Source organism: Gymnoscopelus braueri, assembly GCF_963280865.1.
Source record: "Gymnoscopelus braueri genome assembly, chromosome: 8".
NCBI classification, from domain to species: Eukaryota; Metazoa; Chordata; class Actinopteri; order Myctophiformes; family Myctophidae; genus Gymnoscopelus; species Gymnoscopelus braueri.
Genome location: NC_137609.1, coordinates 49,381,603 through 49,404,968, shown reverse-complemented (window position 1 = coordinate 49,404,968; position 23,366 = coordinate 49,381,603). Strand labels below are relative to the sequence as shown.

Here is a 23,366-nt window from a genome sequence, read left to right as displayed (position 1 = left end):
ACACACACACTCTGTCTCTGTCTCTGTCTCTGTCTGTCTCTCTCTCTCTTATATATGTATTACCTTTCTATCTCCTTCCTCTATTTCTTCATCTTCCTCTCCCGTTTCCTCTTCTCTTCTCTTCCTCAGCCTAGTGAAGTTTATGATAGCGATGAATATAATACATGTTATTTAAACATAATCCCTCCTCTTCTTCTCTCTCCTCAGGGCTGGTGGAGATGGATGAAGGTCGTAAGGTGGTGTTCTGTCCGGGTCAGCCCATTCCTCTGACGGTGGTGAAGTCAGACGGAGGCTACACCTACGACACCTCTGACCTCGCCGCGCTGCGACACCGGATCTTCGACGAGCGCGCCGACATCATCATCTACGTCACAGACAGCGGGCAGGTGTGTGTTTGTGTGGGTGTGTTTGTGTCTGTCAGTGGTGTAAAGTAACTTAGTACATTTACTCAAGTACTGTACTATTCCACTACATCTCAGAGACCAAGTATTGTACTTTTACTCCACTACAACTATTTGTTACTTTACAGATATACATTTTTACATTATAAAACATACATTAACCACTTTAGCCCTATTTTATACATAGGCTATTTGAAAATAGCCGATCTACAAGCTCACAACTCGTCGCATCGTGACGCGTTGTGAGCTTGTAGATGCTATTTTAAAATATTTTTAGATGGTAGAAAAAGACAAGAAAGATAGATAGATAGTAGAAAAAAACAAGAAAGATAGATAGATAGTAGAAAAAGACGAGATAGATAGATAGTTAGAAAGATAGATAGATAGTAGAAAAAGACAAGAAAGATAGATAGATAGTAGAAAAAGACAAGAAAGATAGATAGATAGTAGAAAAAGACAAGAAAGACGGACATCACAAGGTTACAGGTGTAAGAGCGGCCGACATAACTTTTTGTGAGCTCTAAAAATTGCAGTTACAGGAAGAATAGGCGAAAGAAAATGTAGAGCAAAGGAACGGCATAAATTTACAGGAAGGCACAGCCAAATCAAATATACGAGTCCGTTATATACATAAGGTAGGTGCATGATTAAACATTAGCGGTAGATAGATGGAAACGTATGTATAAAAATAGCCTCATCAAAGTCGTATTTGAACAGTTGAAAGTGTCACGGTTTTAAGAAATTTATAAAAGAGCATCGGGTATAAAAACGAATCTAATGCCGTAGCAGCCGGGATAACATCACGGTTAGATAAATAGGTAGATAGGCTTTGAATTTGATTGAATACTTTATTAGCAGTTTGTAAAAAATATCACGGGAAAGTACAGTTCAATACAAGGTCTGCTAAGAGGATTTTATACCCAAGAAAGCACTATGGCTTGTTTCCATTGGGGTCCTTTGTACTCAATTCATCGAAACATTAACCCATTAAGACCTGGAACGCATCTGTGTCACTTTTTGATTTGAGCTAAAAAGCATTATTTTACACTTTGGCTATTCAAAAATAGCAGATATACAAGCTCATAGCGCGGCACCGAGTGCCGCGCTACGAGCTTGTTGATCTGCTATTTTTGAAAAATCGTGAAAATGTGTGCAAAATCTTGAAATATATACTGTTTAAAGCAAACATTTTTAACTCTATTCTTTGCTTCTGGGGGGTCCCTGGAACAAATCATTTTGAGATGGGGGTCGGCGGCCAAATACATATCATTTTGGGGGTCCTTGACATGAAAAGGTTTGAGCACCACTGATATAGAAACATACGTTTTTTTCAGAATACTGTTGGGATTTAGAAGACATTTGTAGAATCGGCCTCAGGTCTTAATGGGTTAAACCCAAGAAAGCCTATGGCTTGTTTCCATTGAGGTCCTTTGTACTCTTTTCATCGAAACATTAAATGACAGACAAATATACACGACTATGCTGAACATCATAAACGGTTTGAAAACAGTTTGCTAGGCTTTGACTTTTACAGCCAACCTGTAAGTGCTCTTTTATAGCGAGAGGTTTTGAAGGAGAGTAGGGATTCACACTCCTTTATGACTGTTGGTACTGTAGGGTGTTCCACATTTTTTGTGGCATAGCCGGAGAACTAATGTAACCCCTTGTTGGAGCCAAATCTGGGTTGGACGTGATTAGTGGGTCTCCCACTGGTGTAGTGATTGTGGACTTGAGTGACGTTGTTGAAGTAGTTTGATGGGTATCTTGTAGACCAGTTGCAAGGCGACCGCTAGATAGGCGGTAGGTAGAGAGAGATAGAAAGATGGATGGGATAGATAGATAGATAGATAGATAGGATGTAGAGAAATGAAAGGCAGAGCGATGGCTGGATGGATGGAATCTGTTTTTAGTAGGGATGAGTCCGACTATTAGAATAATCGAATAGTCGTTCGTAGGATAAAAATCGAATATAAAAAAAAAGTTCTGTTGCAAAGGCTATATTGTTTATTTCACCACGTCTTTAATAGTTTAGTTACAATAATGTAAAAGATGTACATGCTACTGTCTTTGTTAATTTCTGAAAATTAGTTTATAGGCCAATGCAATGCTGTTATTGTAACCTATGAGTCATTTGATGAAAATCCCCAGAACAATTTCACCCAAACAAATCCCATTAAACATTATTTAATTTCTTTTTAAAAAAAATTTTGGGTGGTCGGATATTCGAATAGTCGGTAAGAATAGAATTATAGTAATCGATTTTCATTTTGTTCACTTTTACACATCCCTAGTTTTTAGGCGGTCAACATTCAATTATATTCTAGCTCTGACATATGGCTGGTTCACTGTACGGTTCACATGGCATGACATTTAAGACATGTCATTGTGTGTGTGTGTGTGTGTGTGTGTGTGTGTGTGTGTGTGTGTGTGTGTGTGTGTGTGTGTGTGTGTGTGTGTGTGTGTGTGTGTGTGTGTGTGTGTGTGTGTGTGTGTGTGTGTGTGTGTGTGTGTGTGTGTGTGTGTGTGTGGTCCAATCACAGGGCACTCACTTCCAGGTGGTGTTCGCTGCGGCTCAGATGATTGGCTGGTACGACCCCCAGGTGACACGAGTGGAACATGCAGGGTTTGGGGTCGTCCTCGGGGAGGACAAGTAAGAGCGCACACACACACACACACACACACACGTGTTTGTTTATTCCTACTAACAACAACAAACAACAACAACACTACACGTTTAGGGCAGTGGTGATGCAGAATCTTCTCTTCTTGAGAGATTCTATGAAACATAACTTATTTAATTGAAAAGGTTAAGACACTGTGACCTTTTGGGTCAAGGTTAATTCACAGAATAACGATAATCCCTCCACAGTTGATCCCCTGCAGAACATTGTAGAAGATTTACCAGAACAGTACATTTTTTTTGGGGGGGGGGGATTTGATTTGGGTCAGTCATGCACAACCTTAATGTGCATGACAGAGAGAGAGAAAGAGAAAGAGAGAGAGAAAGAGAGAGAGAGAGAGAGAGTGAGAGAAAGAGAGAGAGAGAGAAAGAGAAAGGGTTTTTAAGTTCACACTGAAACAACAGAGGGAGGACGAACGGGGGCCAAAGCAAAGGAATAATTACAACCGAAAAGATACTAAACTACAACAGCCAATTATCCTATTGGGACTGACACGTCTAAGCACTCTGGGGAATAGTTATTCTATCAGAAGAGACACACACACACACACACACACACACACACACACACACACACACACACACACACACACACACACAAAGCACAGCAGGATGTCCGTGTTAACCCCTTCAATTCGGGAACGCATCTGTGTCATTTTAGATTTCTTTGGGCTATTCAAAAATAGCAGATCTACAAGCTCATAGCGCAGCGCTATGAGCTTGTAGATCTGCTATTTTTAGAAAAATCTTGAACATTTTTGCAAATATATATATATATATATTTTTTTAAAGCAAACATTTGTAATATAATTGTGTTGCAGGGACCCCCAGAATCAAAGATTTTAGTTACAAATGTTCGCTTTAAAAAGTATAAAGTAATCAAAAGATTTGCACAAATTAAAGCGAACATTTGTAACAAAAATCTTTGCTTCTTTACAAATGTTTGCTTGAAAAAATATATATTCAAAGATTTGCAAAAAAATATCTATATTTATCAAAAATATTTTTTGAATATCCAAATAAATGTAAAATGACAGAGATCCTGGATTGAATGTGTTAAACAGCAGGATTTAGCTGAGAGTGTAGGAAAAATAAATACTAATTAGTAGGGGGTACTAAGCACAAAAAATGGCCAAATCGTTACGCGGCGGATAAAAGCATGAAATTTGATACAGATGTCCCTTGGGTCATCCTAAAACATCCTAGAAGGGGTGCCCAAAAAAATCTTAAACAGGAAGTGACTTATGGACAAAATTCAAAATGGCCACCTAAACTGTTGACCGTTGACTCAAAAGACACCAAAAGAATCTCCAAAAAGCATAAAATTTGGCACATATGTCCCTTGGGTCATCCTAAGACATTCTAGAAGGGGTGCCCAAAGGAATCTGAAACAGGAAGTGAGTTATTGACTAAATTGAAAATGGCCGCCTAGTGTTGTCGATTGACTCAAAAGACAACTAAAGAATCTCATAAAAGCATACAATTTGGCACACATGTCTTTTTGGTCATCCTAAGACATCCTAGAAGGGGTGCCCAAAGAAATCTTAAGCAGGAACTGAGTTATTGACAAAATTGAAAATGGCCGCCTACAGTGTTATCTATTGACTCAAAAGACAACTAAAGAATCTCATAAAAGCATACAATTTGGCATACATGTCCCTTGGGTCATCCCAAGACATCCCAGAAGGGGTGCCCAAAAAAATCTTAAACAGGAAGTGAGTCATTGACAAAATTGAAAATGACCGCCTACAGTGTTGTCGATTGACTCAAAAGACAACTAAAGAATCTCATAATGGCATACATGTCCCTTGGGTCATCCTAAGACATCCTAGAAGGGGTGCCTGAAATTATCTGAAACAGGAAGTGAGTTATTGACTAAATTGAAAATGGCTGTGTACAGTCTTGACAGATGATGCAAAAGACATGAAGACATAAAAGCATGAAATTTGGTACAAATGTCCCTTGGGTGATCTGAATGCATCCTAAGGGGTGCCAAAAAAAGTTTGAATAGTCTCTCAATGGAAAACACTCCTCCCACACGGGCACTGCTACAATATTCAAATCGAGCAGCCAATCTAGCATTTGGTCCAGAAGCCTGAAAGCTATGCAATCTGTACCATCTCCTGACAAATAAATTAAAGTCGCTGATTCGTGGACACCTTTATGGACACTCTTGCCAGAGGCTGCTTAAGTTTGTAGAGAACTCAAGTGTGGCTGCAAAGCTGAGCCCTTCTGTTCGAGAAAGTGTAGATGCCGGGATGCTGGGTTACCTTGCAGAGCATTATGCCAATGTGCTGGTAATTGCGAAATGGCACACATGAATACATGTAGTTACTAAACACTAATCACAAAAAAACAGTAATGATCAAGAAGAAAATACATGAGAAGATAGAGTGTAAAACAAGCAAGAAGATGTAGAGTGCAAAATAAATAAGATGCAGAGAGTAAAATAAGAATATGCAGAGTAAGATAAGATGCAGAGTAAAATAAATGAGAATATGCAGAGAGTTAGATAAATAAAGAAGATTCAAAGAGTACAATAAAAAAATTATGCAGAAAGTAAAATAAATAAGTGATGTAGAAATGAAAACAGAAGGTAGACTACAAAATACGGCAAGTTATGCACTGCATAACCTGTCGTATTGAGTCAGCATAATATGCAGACTGCCATGGTCAACTGTTTAAACAGCCATTTAGAATTTCTTCAACATGGTCCCTTCCTAAAAAGTTTAATAAACAAGCAAACAAATAAATAACCCCTTCTAGGATATATTAAGAAGCACTCAATGTACATACCAAATTATACACTTTTATGAAGTCCCCTTATGTTTTCTTTTGTGTCAACTGCTTTTAGGCGGTCACTTCCTGTTTAAAACCTTTTTGGGCACCCCTTGTAGGATGCGTTCAGATCACCCAAGGGACATTTGTACCACATTTCATGCTTTTATGAGATTCTGTAGGTATCTTGCATCATCTTTCAACACTGTAGGCGGCCATTTTCAATTTAGTCAATAACTCACTTCCTGTTTCAGATTATTTTTGGCACCCCTTCTAGGATGTGTTAGGATGACCCAAGGGACATATGTGCCAAATTGTATACTTTTTGGAGATTCTATAGGCTTTTTGAGTCAATCGCCAACACTGTAGGCGGCCATTTTCAATTTAGTCAATAACTCACTTCCTGTTGAAGACTTTTTTGGGCACCCCTTCTAGGATGTCTTAGGATGACCCAAGGGACATGTGTGACACATTTTATACTTTTTGGAGATTCTTTAGTTGTCTTTTGAGTCAATCGACAACACTAGGCGGCCATTTTCAATTTGGTAAATAACTCACTTCCTGTTTCAGATTTTTTTGGGCTCCCCTTCTAGGATGTCTTAGGATGACCCAAAGGACATGTGTGCCACATTTTATGCTTTTTGGAGATTATTTTGGTGTCTTTTGAGTCAACGGTCAACAGTTTAGGTGGCCATTTTGGATTTTGTCCATAACTCACTTCCCGTTTAAGATTTTTTTGGGCACCCCTTCTAGGATGTTTTAGGATGACCCAAGGGACATCTGTATCAAATTTCATGCTTTTATCCGCCGCGTAACGATTTTTCACTTAGTACCCCCTACTAAATCCCCTTTTTATACCCGGAACAAATCGCTGGTCCAGACAGACAAACAATCGCCCACCACCCCCCCCATCGTGAAAATCCTGCTCGTTTCTTCACGTCTGCATATCATCTCCAAAGCATTATTATATAACAGGTATGTTCCAACCAGGCTCTCCAGCTGTGCTGAAACGAGCATGACGGCCCGCCTAGTCCGATCTCAAATGAAAGCAAGGATTTGAGAATATCCTATATAATTATTACTAATCACAATATAAATATGATTACTCCGCTGCTGTTCAGCCTCGGTGTTAACCAGTTAAATCCTCCATTGGGTTTGACTGCGCTGTACAAATCTGATTTGGTCTTAGTCATAGTCTTTTGAATAATATTCCACTTAAGTTATAGTCATATTTTAGTCATCCGAAATGTTTTAGCTTTAGTCCAGTTTTAGTTGACTAAATATAAGAATTTAGTCGACAAAATCTACAGTAGATTAAATCCACCACATTTTATTTTGGCAGGCCTTCGTGGCAACGTAATGCCTGATTAATTAATACCTGGCTATGTGACAAAATAGCCGAACTACAAGCTCACAACGCGTCTGTGGATTGGCTATTTCCAGTGGTGGAAAGTAACTAAGTGTTTGTACTTTACTTTACTTGTACTTTACTTGAGTATTCCAATTTTCAATACTTTTACTTCTACTCCACTACATCTCAGAGGCAAATATTGTACTTTTACTCCACTACAATTATTTGAAAACTTAAGTTACTTTTCAGATATAAATTATGATATTATGAAACATACAATAACCCCTTTAGCTCTGTTTTATACCTAGGCTATTTGAAAATAGCCGATCTACAAGCTCTACAAGCTCACAACGCGCGTTGTGAGCTTAGATCTGCTATTTTCAAACATTTTAGTACTTTTTCTTTTGGTACTTTAAAGTACATTTTGATGCCAATACTTTTGTACTTTTACTCAAGTAATTTGTTAATTCTGGACTTTTACTTGTAACAGAGTATTTCTATACTGCAGTATTGGTACTTTTACTTAAGTAAAGAACTTGAGTACTTTTTCCACCACTGGCTATTTCCCAGCATAAAATGACGTGTCTTAGTTCTACTGGATCTCTCTAATCAGAGCCTCAGTGAACGCAGCATTAGTCAATGAGGAAGTAAGTATTCCGGGACGTTCAGTGAGAACAAGCGCTTCCCCTGTAAACCCAACACCACCCACGGGTCCTGGAAGCAGTGGTGTTAAGTAACTAAGCACATTTACTTAAGTACTGTACTTAATCTTTGAGGTACTTTTATTTTACTGGAGTATTTCCAGTTTTCAGTACTTTTACTTCTACTCCACTACATCTCAAATATTATTTAATATATTATTAAATAATATATATAAACATAAGCAAATATTGTACTTTTACTCCACTACAATGATTTGAAAACTTTACTTACTAGTTACTTTTCAGATATAAACGACTATATTATAAAATGTACATGAACCACTTTAGCCCTATTTTATACATGAGGCTAGCCGATCTACAAGCTCACGTTGTGAGCTTGTAGATCTGCTATTTTCAAACATTTTAGTACTTTTACTTTTGGAACTTAAAGTTTATTTTGATGCCAATACTTTTGTACTTTTACTCAAGTAACATTTTGAACACATGGCCTTTTACTTGTAACAGACATTTTTATATTGTGGTATTGCTACTTTTACTTAAGTAAAATATCTGAGTACTTCTTCCACCACCACCCACGGGTCCTGGAAGTGACTGCAAGCTTGTTGTGTTTGGTCGCGGTACATCCAGTGTTTGTTTATTTGCTGTGGATACTCATTGGATGACACAATTGTGGAGGATAGAGATTACGCATGAATAATTCATAGGATATGAAATACTAAATGAGGTCAGAGATAGAGCAGAGCCAAGACAAAGATAATGGAAAGCTCCTTTTTAGCTGTGTTTTCTTTTTTAGGGGAGAAAAATACTTGAGGTGTACATACATACATGTTGAGCAGAGATGATCTATCTGAGGACTTAAACCACACCATGGTGACATGGACTTTGCTTCATACAGTACCCTGCCTTACCACAGTGTCGCTCGCCGAAAATAGCCGATCTACAAGCCCACAACGAGTCACGAATATGGTTATTTATAACAATAGAAGATACGTCACAGGATGTCACAGGACGCTGTGTGTGTGAGATCATCTACCCCCTGCGTGCGCTCAGCTTGTCAAGTCTGAGCGTGTTTATGAGGAACAACATGATTGATGGATGACACAATGCGCTAATGTCTCATTAAGAATGAAACACACACACACACACACACACACACACACACACACACACACACACACACACACACAGTGACCACATCAGCGTTGGGCCCAGGGATCTAATTTGGTGTGTGTCCATGTATATTTTAAAGCTTTGTGAGAAGTTGTAGCATTGACATCAATTTGTCATGAGTACAAGTACTTTATTTAGCGTTCTCGCCAATCCAGGGTGTGAGTGTTTTGTCTACAGGTACAGTGGGCGCCTGTGGGTGCCCACTGTAGCTGGTAACTGTAGCTGTAACTGGTACATAGTAAAATGGTGTCCAGAAGTACAGCGGTCAAACCCTGTTGACCGTTGTATAACATGGGGGCTTAATCACACCCTGTACTGTATACTTGGTTCTAATACGTGATTGACGGCGCTCTTATTTTTTGTCTACACTAAACCTCCGAAAACAGCCGTTCCATGTAGAACGGCTCTTTTCTGTAAATGTTCACCCCAGAATCGTGATGCTAGCGGCTGCGTGGTTAAATCGGACCAATCGATTAATTGATTATAAAAAGTCAATTTAATTTTGTTTGTGTGGATTTTTTGATTTATGAAAGAAAATAAATACGCATTCGTCTATAAAGATATGGATAGAATAATGGTTAAGGAAATAAGGGATCGTTGCATCCCCGGACCAGAAGAGTGTCTCAGCTTTTTTAAAGACGGTTTAAGTCTCCGCGGGACGTAGAAGCTACAATACCTGGAATCCTCAATAAATCTCCCAGCGTCGCGCTTTCCCTTAATCAGTCTTACACCCGGCGGGAGGTCATCCCTGATGTTGTTGGCACAGCGGGAGCCGGACGCCGATGGCTTAACACTCCGTTAACCCATTAATACCTGGAACGCATCTGTGTCACTTTAGGTTTCTTTGGCTATTCAAAAATAGCAGATATACAAGCTCATAGCGCGGCACCGAGTGCCGCGCTATGAACTTGTAGATCTGCTATTTTTGAAAAATCTTGAAAAAAAAAAATTGGGATTTAGAAAAAAAAAAAACTGTTAGGATTTAGAAAACATTTTGAAGAATCGCCTCAGGTCTTAAAGAGTTAAATACTTAACAGCCTCCTAACAGGCTTTAGAAGACCCCCCACCTGCGTCCCATGCTTCCCTGAGGTTCACACCACACATCCTAATAACTCACACCTTGACGTGCAGACCACCGCGGCGGAAGAAGTACTCCCATTTTAGTTTTTACTTGGAAGTAGCAATACTACAATGTAGAAATACTCTAGTTACGAGTTCCAAAATCCTGTATTTTCAAAAATGTTACATTTGTACGTAATGTGGAGGACAATGTATCGTCAACTAAGATTGTCATGGTCGTGACAGCCCTAAGTGTTGGTAAGCCTCATGTCCATGTGAAAGAGCTCCACGTCTGAGCTATGTCATTATTAAAACCCATCGTGTTATCACTGGTTCATCCGTCCATTTAGTTTTTTGATGCTCATCACGTTCTGTGAACCCAGCAGTCAATAATGTAAGCTTTCATTTATTAACCCATTAAGACCTGGAACTGTGTCATTTTTAGATTTGAGCTAAAAAGCATTATTTTACACTTTGGGCTATTCAAAAATAGCAGATATACAAGCTCATAGCGCGGCACAGAGTGCCGCGCTATGAGCTTGTAGATCTGCTATTTTTGAAAAATCGTGAAAATGTGTGCAAATCTTTGAATATATAAGGATAATTCCTTTTAACAGGACGTTCATGAAAGTCCTTGCGGGACAAGGACTTTTTTAACTCAAATCGTTGCTTCTGGGGGGTCCCTGGAACAAAATATTTTGATGGGGGTCCGCGGCCAAATACAATTTTGGGGGTCCTTGACATGAAAAAGATTGAGAACCACTGATATAGAAACATACGTTTTTCAGCATACTGTTGAGATTTAGGAGACATGTAGAATCGGCTTCAGGTCTCAATGGGTTAATATGGAACAAATACAAACATTCACATTTTGTAAGTAGCACATCATTACGAAATATGTATTAATGCGTAAGATTTTCACAAATATTTATGATTCAGCACTGAAACCATTATTTGATTATTGAAATGATAGTTCTCTGTCAAATGATTGTGATTAACCGTTTGTGCGTGTGTGTGTGTGTGTGTGTGTGTGTGTGTGCGCAGGAAGAAGTTTAAGACTCGGTCAGGAGACACGGTGAGGTTGATGGACCTGCTGGACGAAGGTCTGAAGCGATCCATGGACAAACTGCAGGACAAAGAACGAGAAAAGGTCAGTGGACGGGTTTGGAGCAGTGATTCTCAACCTGTCTCATTTCAAGGACCCCCAGTTTGATAAGCATTAGACCACGGACCCCCCTTTGATAACATGTTTCATCCCTGAAACCCCCAATCTAAATTGTGAATTACTCTGTGTTCGTTTAACTCTGAGAGTGTACAAATAGAGACAGAAAGACAGGTTTAGAGTGAGAGAGAGATAGGTGTACAGACAGAAAGGTGTGCAGACCTTACAGGTACATGATAAATAGAGCACCGAAGTCTGACGAATAAAGGGGGGTGGCTCTGCATCGTTTATGATATTCTTTCATATTTGATACAACCTGTTTCTAGAGAGAATTGAATGAATTCTGCCTTTAAAAGTCTTAAAAACTACACTTTTCTTCTGGAAAGAAATTGGGCCTCCTCTTACTTCCTTCACAGGTGTTACCAATGATACTAATGAAGGCTCTGTTCCATTCTGGTCAAACAGAGTCAGGGTGCTGATATGGTCCCACACCAGTGGGTCTCAAAACTGTGGACCAGGGACCCTCATGGTTCCTTGAGGGGGTACCAAATGGCCCCTTATGGGTGTGTAACTCTGAGAGTGTACAAATGGTACCAAATGGACCCTTAGGGGTCCATTTGGTTCCATTTGTACACTCAGAGTTATTGGGGTCCTTGAAATTAAAAGGTTTGTGAACCACTGTGCTACACTAAGGCCTAGGCTACACGTACATGGATCTTTTTCTAAACGCACATTTTTGTGTGCGTTTGGGCCTTTCAGCCACATGCGGCCAAAAACAGTGTTTTGGCCGCTAAAACTGATATTTTTGTAAACGGATAAATAAGTGAAGGTTTTCCAAAACATGCGTTTCAGTGGATCTGTGTGGACATGTAATCCGGAGATTTTGAGAAACGATGACGTCATCGCGCATTCGCACATGGTCATTATAATATTAAATAATATAATAATACATAAACACCAGACTGCTCATGGTCATTATAATAATAAATGAAGAGAGAGAGAGAGAGAGCAACACTTACAGTCTATGAAACAAGGCACGCTCATTTATGGCAAAATAATGTCATAAATAATAATAAGACAGTGGTGGGAAAAGTAGCTCATTCACTGTGTGACGAAAACCCTCTTTCTCTGCGCCGAGTAGCGCACACGGCGTGCACACGGGTTGAATGTGGGGTCTGTCGTCCTAAAACACAATCGCCCACGGGTCAAAATCCAGCGACCATGGAGCGGCCGCGGGTGGCCCGCTCAAAAGGTGCGTGGGGCGGGGAGTTTTGGGACGATGGAATGAATTGATGAAGTAAAACTCATCTGTTTGCGTAGCCCTGAAACCATGACTGTCATACCATGACAGTCATGGTGCTTAGAGTCCCTGCTTTATAGTAGTGTTCGATTTTTTTTACATTGCCAACTCTCACATGTACATAAACGTTCAGATTTCAAATATAAAGTGCTTACCCCCGAGCCACGGACGTTACAAGGCGATCCACGATAAGTACCCGTATCTCCCGTATTGTTCAATAAAAAGCATTTTAATCCGATCGCCGGCCATTTTCTCCAAATTTTCTCCGATGCTTTCGATCATGCGACACTAATGGTTGGGAGGTGTATTGCACTCTGATACATTGCCAAAAAAAAAGAAAAGAAAAAGAAAATGTTCGGCGATGGGATTAAAATGCTTTTTATTGAACAATATGGGAGATACGGGTACTTATCGCGGTCCGGATCACCTTGTAACATCCGTGGCTCGGGGGTAAGCACTTTATATTTGAAATTTGAACGTTTATGTACATGTGAGAGTTGGCAATGTAAAAAAAATGAACACCAATATAAACAAGGACTCACCGTCATGTGAACCATGGCTACTGTTTGCGCTGCAGCTGCACCCTAATAATGTTGTTTTCGTTTATGTTCACGTATGCTGTTCACGTATGCTATTAAAATAATGCAGCTATTGCAGTATTGGGCCTTAACATGTGATTAAAATATAGGCTATATGTATTTGGCCCCTCATATATAAAATAAATGTAAATATAAAATCTTAAATTAAGGCCACTCACATCTATATGCAAATGACATCAAATTCATTCAAACTGATAACTGACTGGGGAGGGAGTGTGGGAGATAGGTGGGTTATTGTATTGCTCTGAGTGTAATGATCATTACATCCTGATGTGAAAGAAAATATTTCTAAAGAAGAAGAAACAAATAAACGTTTTTATGTATAGCCTATCAAAATCATTCGGAAATAATATATATATTTTTATTTCATTTTATACATTTTTTCTTCTTTTTTTTTAAAAAGTAAAGTAAAGTAACTAGTTACTAGTTACTTTCATAATTGAGTAACTAAGTAAAGTAACTAATTACGTTTTTGGAGCAGTAACTAATAACTATAACTAGTTACTTTTTAAAAGTAACTTGCCCAACACTGTTGGTTACACCTGTGAAGGAAGTAAGGAAGAGGCCCAATTTCTTTCCAATATGGCCGCTGTGCATAGAGCCCATTAGAGCGGTTTATACGAACAGGGTCGAGTCACTACACTCTGCGTCATACAGTACTTCACTACACCTTTAGAAAAAATGACAATTTCGATGTCCTCACAAATTTGTTGGGCTCTATTATTGAGATCTCGTTTCAACAGCTACAGTAGCTATGAAAGTCGGCAGCACTGTGTTGGCTCTGACAAAGAGCCCTGTAAGACACTCGGGGAAATACCAGTGTAACTGCAGCTTTTTGCTGTTTGGAAGGATTTGCCAAGCGCGTCTCCCTCAGTGATTCTCAACCTTGTAACATTTCAAGGACCCCCAATTTGATTTAGTTAATGTTTTGTGCAGAAGTCCTTGAAATTAAAATGGTTGAAAACCATTGCTAGAGTCGTAAAAAAATCTTCTCTTATGGGGGTCCCTGGCATATCTTTTCAAATGGGGGTCCGCGGGCTAATAAGTGTCAATGTGGGGGTCCTTGACATGAAGAAGTTTGAGAACCACTGCTTTAACCCATTAAGACCTGGAATTGTGTCATTTTTAGATTTGAGCTCAAAAGCATTATTTTACACTTTGGGCTATTCAAAAATAGCAGATATACAAGCTCATAGCGCGGCACCGAGTGCCGCGCTACGAGCTTGTATATCTGCTATTTTTGAAAAATCGTGAAAATGTGTGCAAATCTTTAAATATATATATTTTTAAAGCGAACATTTTTAACTCAAATCTTTGCTTCTGGGGGTCCCTGGAACAAAATATTTTGATGGGGGTCCGCGGCCAAATACATATAATTTTGGGGGTCCTTGACATGAAAAAGATTGAGCACCACTGATATAGAAACATACGTTTTTCAGAATACTGTTGAGATTTAGGAGACATGTAGAATCGGCTTCAGGTCTCAATGGGTTAAGCCACACAGAGGGAATCCTGGTGTAAAAAAAAAACTGCAGCTTTTGTTTGTTTTTATACCTTGTTTTGAAGGATTGTCCAAGCGCGTCTGCCTCCCTCTCTCTCCCTGTAGCCTGTTGATTGGCACACGGTACAGCATGTACAACAGGTTGTACAGCTCTGGACGGATGCCTGCAGCTCACAGTCTGCCGTCCCCCCACGGCGGAGACCAAGTTTGACTTTGAAAGCAGCAGTTTGCAGACGGGCCGCTGTGCCTGTCAGCTGTTGTTGCATCCTCCTCTGTCAGCCACTGTCTACCAAACAGAGGGTTTGAGAGACCTTTTTCGGGGGGGGGGGGGGGCTGTGGACCTGTTTTTGTTAGGTCTCAAGTAAATGTTCTGCTTTTTGTTGTTGCGTTTTACCTAAAAAGAAAACAGTAGGAAAGAAAACAATCCTAAACTTTTAGAAATTAAAAGACAATATCCAAAGTTTTCAGGGAAAAACATTTCCCCTCCCCAGAAATGTTAAAAGATAGTGAAAATAGGGGCACGGTGGCGCAGTCGGTAGCGCTGTCGCCTCACAGCTAGAAGGTCCTGCGTTCGATTCCCGCTGGGGACGCTGTGGGCGCTCGGGGCGTGTTCTCTCCTCCGCGTCATCAGTGCCCATACCCTAGGTGGGGTTGGCGAAAGGGCCTACTCTGTGTGGAGTTTGCATGTTCTCCCCGTGTTCCCTAGGGCATGGGTTCCCAAACTTTTCAGCCCGCGACCCCAAAATAATGCGGCCATTGACTCGCGACCCCACCTAACCCTGGAGGTAATTTATGCACATAAACTTGCACGTTCGGTGCGCATTTGTAATGTATTTAAAAAAAGAAGTACTATTTGTAATCATTTTTAAATTGCATTTCATCCATTCTGTTAAAAAAAAAATTGAGACCCCACGACCCCAACTTTGGGAACCCCTGCCCTACGGTAGGTACCCTCACAAAAACATGCAGTAATCCTGGTCTCTATACTGCCTCCCCCTGGCCAGCCGGGGCACCTGATGGAGGAGAAGGGAACTGGTTGGAATTACGTGTTCCTTCCACGCGCTACGTCCAACCAGGGAAACTCCCCTGTCAGGTGATAAGAAGGTCAGTTGGCTCTCATTCATTGAAGGAGGCATGAGCTCGGCCCTGGCCTCCCTAGGTTGGCAGAGGGAAGGTAGTGCCCAGGATTAAATAGACAATTGGCACTGGGTGTAAAAAATGGGGTTACAAAATCGTGGGATAAAAAATAATGAAAATTGCTCACATGAGCTTGTAGAGCTGCTATTCCTACTAATTGGGAAAAGAAAGGTCTTAAGTGATTACTTCATGCAGTGTATTTTTCTAAGATCGGGTGTCCCGGGCCTGGGAGACCCCACATTTTGAGCTGAAGGAGGTGGGGAGGTTGGTTGTCCTGTCTGAAGCATACAAGCAGAAACTCTGCCTTAAAGGACTGTCTGAAGGTAAAGCCAAACACCCAGCGGTTCCAGTGGAACTGCAGTAATGTTGCTTCTTGGACGGTTTTGGATAAACTGGTGCCAATCCCGTTTCCCAGAGGCTTGCTGTTTGCTTGGCGCGGTCGACTTAACACGCGCGCGCGCACACACACACACACACGCACACGCACACGCACACGCACACACACACACAAACACTGATCCATACGTACAGATCCAAACAAGCACACACAAACTCAGACACAGCATATGCATGTACAGACACACACAGAATGTACGTACGCGTGAAGGTGACTTTACACACACACACACACACACACATACACACACACACACACACACACACACACACACACGGCGGTGGTGTGGGTGGTGTTGTTGAGTGCAGGAAAGGCTTCTGTGTTGTATTTAGTTGAACAACATCTTCACTGTCTTGAAGTGGCTGTAGAGCTCATCTGTTCAGGGTGATTGTATTGTCATCTTGTAGTTTGTGGTTTATGTGCCGTTTGGTTCTGTCCTGTGTTTGTGCTGCTGTAGTATTTTATGGATGACACCCCTGTGTCTGTTATTTCTACTATTCTGTCTTTTGTTTCATTATGTTCTCTTGTCCTCTCCTTTCTCCTCTCCTGAAATTCTGATAGCCTCACAAGTATAGTAAAACAAACGTGTGTGTGTGTGTGTGTTCAGGTGTTGTCTCCCGAGGAGCTGACCAGCGCCCAGCGCTCGGTGGCGTTCGGTTGCATCAAGTACGCCGACCTGTCCCACAACCGAGTCAACGACTACGTGTTCGCCTTCGACAAGATGCTGGACGACCGAGGAAACACCGCCGCCTACCTGCTGTACGCCCTGACACGAATCAGGTATTTATACAGTGCACACACACATATCACCCACCCCCCCCCCCCCCCCCCCACACACACACACACACACACACACACACACACGGATTCAAGTCATTTGGATTCCATAGAAGCCAGCATGTCTTCTATGGAAGCATGTTGTGCAACGAAAGTAGCCGACCTCAAAATAGAGCATTTGAAAATAGCAGATATACAAGCTGACAACGTGCTGCGATGCGACGCGTTGTGAGTTTATAGATCTATTTTCAACAAATTCTTGAAAAATCTTAGACATTTTAACGACACAAATCTTGTGGTCAAACTATGTTATAATATGTTCAGAAGAATTTTCTATATAACCCCCAGTGGTCTTGGATATTTCCTAAAAGCAGCGGTTAAAAGCCTCAATCTTGTGATTTCTTCACCTGGTAGAACAGCTGGAACAATGTTACTGAAACATCATCATTTTGCATATTGTGTTAATTGTTTAGGGATACAGTGCTAGTGTGCGGGACTCACTAGTGCTGGACTTTCACATATCGCACATTAGGACACGCACAAAGCTTTTCCGTCGCAAGATTTTATTGTGCTTTAATCTATGCTCACACAATATACCTGCTGTATAATCGAATCTTAACACATTCCACGCCAGAGTTTAATATCATAATGTACTCACCAGTGCCAGCGATTTATTGTTTTTTAGTTTTTTTCACGTCGCCACAGACCTCGCTAAATACCTTTTAAAATCGTGCGTTCAACTGTTTGTAGACACACAGGGTAGCTGTGTGAGTTGCCCAGAGAAGACCGTTTCGATCGGCGATCGGCCATTTTGGAGCTACAGCGGTTTATGTTAAACAGCGATCAGCGAGGAGAAAAACAACAACCGAGAAAATGGAGATTTAGTTTCCGCTTTAGAGCGGCGCCGGATGGGAACGAAAATCTCCGGATACGGCTATTTCCGTTCCCGTTTGTGCTACAATGAAATGTGTCGTGGCGAGGGAGGCCTACAATGAAATGTGAACCTGCGAAAAAAATTCATAAAAAAAAGACCACTTCGCATAGAGATCTACGTGTCTGGCTTGTGCGCAATTATTTAGTTTCGCGTAGATCTACGCGATTGGCACGCAATGTGTTAAGTATTTCAACATAAATACGGGTAAAAACATCTGTAATAGGTGGTCTAGGACTCTCCAAAATTGAGATTGGCATCGATTCCCAAAAATCTGGCAATCTGTCAAGACTCTTTAATTGTGTAAATTCTTCTAACTTGTAGGTCCATCGCCCGTCTGGCCAACCTGGACGAGGCCACCCTGAAGAGGGCAGCAGAGAGCACGGAGATCGTGCTGGATCACGACAAGGAGTGGAAGCTGGGCAAGTGCATCCTGCGATTCCCCGAGATCCTCCACAAGATCCTAGACGACCTCCTGCTGCACACGCTCTGCGACTACCTCTACGAGCTGGCCACCACCTTCACCGAGTTCTATGACACCTGCTACTGTGTGGAGAAGGACCGACAGACCGGTAAGGATCAAAGCTTAGTGCAGTTAACCCATTAAGACCTGAGAAGATTCTAGAAATGTCTTCTAAATCCTAACAATTTTTTGAAAGAAAAACCCTTTTTTTTTTTCCTCGATTTTTCAAAAATAGCAGATCTACAAGCTCGTAGCGCGGCACTCGGTGCCGCGCTATGAGCTTGTAGATCTGCTATTTTTTAATAGCCTAAAGAAATCTAAAAGTGACACAAATGCGTTCCAGGTCTCAATGGGTTAACCAGGGAACGATACAGTCATTGCATCGATCAATCGATTTTAACCCATTAAGACCGGAAAAGCATCTGTCATTTTCGATTTCAACCATTATCTTATACTTTGGCTATTCAAAAATAGCAGATATACAAGCTCTGCCCGCGCTATGAGCTTGTAGATCTGCTATTTGTGAAAAATCATGAACATTTTGTGCAAATCTTTTAATATAATTTTTTTCAAAGCAAATATTTGTAACTCAAATCTTTGCTTCTGGGGATTCTACAAATGTCTTCTAAATCCTAACAGTTTTTTGAAAAAATAATATGTTGCTTTAATCGGTGGTTCTCCAACTGTTTCATGTCAGACCCCCAAAATGATTTGTATTTGGCCGCGGACCCCCCTCTCAAAATATGTTGTCCCAGGGACCCCCCAGAAGCAAAGATTTGAGTAAAAAAAATCGCTTTAAAAATATAAATTCAAAGACTGAAATGATTTTTTTTAATGGCAGATCTACAAGCTCATAGTGCGGCACTCGGTGCCGCACTATGAGCTTGTAGATCTGCTATTTTTGAATAGCCAAAGGATAAAATGATGGTTAAAGTGGCTATACATATGCGTTGAAGAACTGACTGTATCAAGACTTAAAGGACAACTTTGTTTTTTTACAACCAAGGTTTATGTTTTAGATTGTAATTAAAGTAAATAAAAGATGAGTGTTAATTTTTTTTAACTCATTCAGTGCCACTGGCCAAAATTCATTGTAAAAAAAAAGTGCTTAGGAGCCGAGATACAGCCTTTTTCAGTAAGAAGTTAAACAAGAAGTGAATGGAGCAGAACATTTTCAAATCATCATATCTTGGGTTCTGAACATTATTATTTATTTTTACGTTTTAGACGTCCAGTGGCACAGGGCTTATTACAACGGACGTTTTAGACGTCCAGTGGAACTGAATGAGTTAATTTACTGCTTTCCATAGTTATAGCAATTTTTGCGATCTTTTTTTCAGTGGGCGGGGGCATTCTGTCCGGTGGCTAAATGTCTTTGTTTACACAATAACCCGGCGATTTCTTTATTATTATTTACAGTAGCTCTTCTAGCCCCCAATAACTCACATCTGGCCATCAAAAACCACATGACCTTTTTTATTGTGTAAAAAAGGCATATTTAGCCACTGGACAGAATGCCCCCGCCCACTGTGAAAAATATCCCAAAAATTGCTAAAACTATAGAAAACAGTAAATGAAAAAAAAAATAACACTCATCTTTTATTTACTTTAATTACAAGCTAAAATATAAACCTTGGTTGTAAAAAAACAAATTTGTCCTTTAAGAACTTGTGGATTTTATTTAGCATTGTTAAAACAATGATTAACACAGCGTTAATTACTTAACGCTGTGTTCTATATCGCTACACTTCATCTATCTATAAATGTGTGGAATCTCTGACAAACTTTCACTTGTAGTTGAGTAATATTTGACCAGTACTCAACTTGGAGTTGAGTACTTTGTCCACCACTGACTAACATGAAGTGTGAAGTTGAATGGTCTTAGGAGGGGGGCGTGTCTGGTCAAATGAATATCAAATATCTAATTATTGAATACAAAATAAAATTAAACGTTCTGGGGCTTCACACAAAGGCCCCGGTTTGTTTATCTGCAGTTAAATTACTCGCTAATTTTATCATCCATCAATTAACGCAACACGCCCCCCACCCCACTTAACGAGCTGTGTGTCTGTGTCGCTCGTTAACGACTTAATTTCTATTGGCTTTTCTCTTCCCATGATGCCGATGGGGGGCTGGAGGAGGCGGGGCCTTAAGGTCATTGGTGTAATGGGGTCTAATGGCCTGTTGTTATTGGCTGTTGGAATGTGATGGACTGCCATTTACAATGCACCTTGAACCTGTGTGTGTGTGTGTGTGTGTGTGTGTGTGTGTGTGTACTCTGATATTACTATACTTGTGAGGGCTTGTGGACTTGTGGCCCCACAAGTATAATAGAATTTAAGAAATGGACAATTCTCCTGGTCCCTCTCTGACTAACATAATTCAGGCTACGGTTAAAAATGGCAGAAAACGTTTTTTTTAATTAAGTGTGCCTGCCATGCAATGGCAGTGGCACACTTGTTGCATTCCGCCATACTTAATAATCCAGGTATCCATGTCGCCACAAAAGTTCGTCCGTCCGTACAGGCCGCACGGTTTACACTACCGCAACAATAAATACATCAAAACGTGCGGCCAGGTCGGGAATCGTGTGCTCGGAAGTGAATTTCCGATACGCGTTACCATGGCGACGTTATTAGCCAAAAACTGCGAAACTCCGCCCCTTTTGGCCGCACGTACCGCGCAAAAAGTTTCTCCTCCCACACGGTTTACTCGTTAGTGTCAATGTATACATCAAAACGTGCGGGACGACCGGGCCACTTACCGCATTACTTTTCTCACCGTTTCGCGTTACCACGGCGACGTTATAGGCAAAACAACGTAGCCACGCCCCCTTTTCAGTCCAAAATTCAGACTTTTTCTACAAACCTACCCTTCATCATCATCATCCTCATCTAGGATGATGATGTAATGCACCTTTTACATTGAAATGGACCACGATCTCTTCTCCTCTCATCGGCCACATGGCCAACTGGTTATCAATGAGTTTGGGTGTTGGGGGTCCGGGGACCCCCAACCACGTAGCCACGCCCCCACCCACGTAGCCACGCCCCCTTACAGTCCCCCATTCAAACCCATGTTAACGGTTACAGATCCGGTTAAGAGTGCAGGTTGATGGGTGGACATGTTTGCGGGTTGGGGGTCCGGGGACCCCCTACCACGTAGCCACGCCCCCACCCACGTAGCCACGCCCCCTTACAGTCCCCCATTCAAACCCATGTTAACGGTTACAGATCCAGTTAAGAGTGCAGGTTGATGGGTGGACATATTTTTGGGTGGACCATTTTTTTTTTTTTTCAACATTTTTTTTTTCCGAACTTTTTTTTTTCGATTTTTTTTTTTTTACACCAAAACACTCTCTGAGGGGTATGCAGCTCAATGGTCCAACCCGGACTTGGACCTCTTCACTTCCAGTTTGAAAAGTGCCCAAAATGCTCCGAAACTTCGCCTACCCCCCCTAAATAGGCGTCTGCGAACAAATGTATAATGGTCAGTTTTTGCGTCAGACCTTCAGAAGTGGGTGAAACAAGCACTTGAAACCATTTGAGTAATTGTTTATATATTAAAATAAATTATTAGATTTTTTTCAAACATTGTTTTAGATGCCCATTTTTACCTTAAATTTTTTGTTTTTTTAATTTTCCTTTTCTGAGTTTCGGTTTATTTTTTATTGATTTTATAATCATTATTTTGCTGTTTTTTTCTTGACTTTTTTGGCCGCCCGAGGGGACCAAAATGCTACTCCTCCCACACGGTTGACACGGCCCCGCCAATGTATACATCAAAACGTGCGCAACGACCGGGCCAACCAGGTTATTACCGTTATTTCACCGTTTTGTGGTACCACGGCGAAGTTATAGGCAAAACCCTCAGCCAACGCAGGCACACTTAAATTTTCGTAGGAAATTTGTTTCTAGTATAAAATTGCTGTCCTAAAATTGTGTGTGTCTCTCTCTCTAACTCTCCCTCACCTCTACCTTCATCCGTCTTCCTTTCATCATGCTCATGCATTCTCTCTATTGTCTTACCTCTGTCTCTCTTCTCCTGTACCTCGTGTGTGTGTGTGTGTGTGTGTGTGTGTGTGTGTGTGTGTGTGTGTGTGTGTGTGTGTGTGTGTGTGTGTGTGTGTGTGTGTGTGTGTGTGTGTGTGTGTGTGTGTGTGTGTGTGTGTGTGTGTGTGTGTGTGTGTGTGTGTGTGCGTGCGTGCGTGCGTGCGTGCGTGCGTGCGTGCGTGCGTGCGTGCGTGCGTGCGTGCGTGCGTGCGTGCCCCCCCTCAGTCAGCGATGGAGTAGTCTTGCGAGCCAGACTGTTGCCTCCCACAATTTCAAATACTTTCGTCATATAGTACTGGAGTAACGGAAGCTCTGGAAATGATGAAGCGGATGTGACGCCTCCTCCTCGCTTTCGTTTCGTCTTTACAGTCGTGCAAATTTATCCTAATATAAATCAAAATCATCTAAGCATATCTCTGCTGTCCGGCAGAAAACAGGTAACTCCAAAATGTTCATTTTTCAGGAAATGACAAAAACAACTAGAAAATGTGCTCCTAGGAGCACAAGTCTCCGCCAGCAGACCCGTGCTATTTTAATCAAATGAAATCACTTACCCTAGTCTTACACTTTTTCTAGTTTTTAACTGCAAATCCTGCAGTTCTCGGGGTATGGCATCCAGTAAAAAGTTGTTAGCCCAAGCCTGTGTAGGGAGTTTCCCTAGTTTAATGGACGATGACATGTGTGGCAGATCCAAGTGTTGTTTTTCTTGATTGCAGTTGGGTCTTTGTCCAGGAGACTTACAGTATCTATTGTTGCTGTGTACTTTGCAGGTTTTAACTCTACCACTGTTTCTCTGTAGAGCATTCGTTCACAGGAGAAACAGACATAATTGGGTCCACTTTCTGACATCTTCTTTAATAATGCGGCGGCAGCTTCATCAACTTCTACTTCTTGTGATCTGTAGCGTCTCTTCTTACTGGTGTTATGTGCTTGTTGATGTTGTCTT

General features: G+C 41.1%; 1 protein-coding gene across 1 annotated transcript in view; it reads left to right on the top strand.

Moving 5' to 3' along the window:
• The window catches only part of LOC308090381 (arginine--tRNA ligase, cytoplasmic-like), a 46,171-nt gene that overhangs the window by 20,805 nt on the left and 2,000 nt on the right, over positions 1 to 23,366 (top strand). The window contains exons 10-14 of the mRNA XM_080435530.1: positions 208 to 386; positions 2,942 to 3,051; positions 11,146 to 11,251; positions 16,805 to 16,977; positions 18,230 to 18,477. Of these exons, the coding sequence (XP_080291656.1) occupies positions 208 to 386; positions 2,942 to 3,051; positions 11,146 to 11,251; positions 16,805 to 16,977; positions 18,230 to 18,477 (816 nt within the window). The remainder of the gene's footprint in view (positions 1 to 207; positions 387 to 2,941; positions 3,052 to 11,145; positions 11,252 to 16,804; positions 16,978 to 18,229; positions 18,478 to 23,366) is intronic.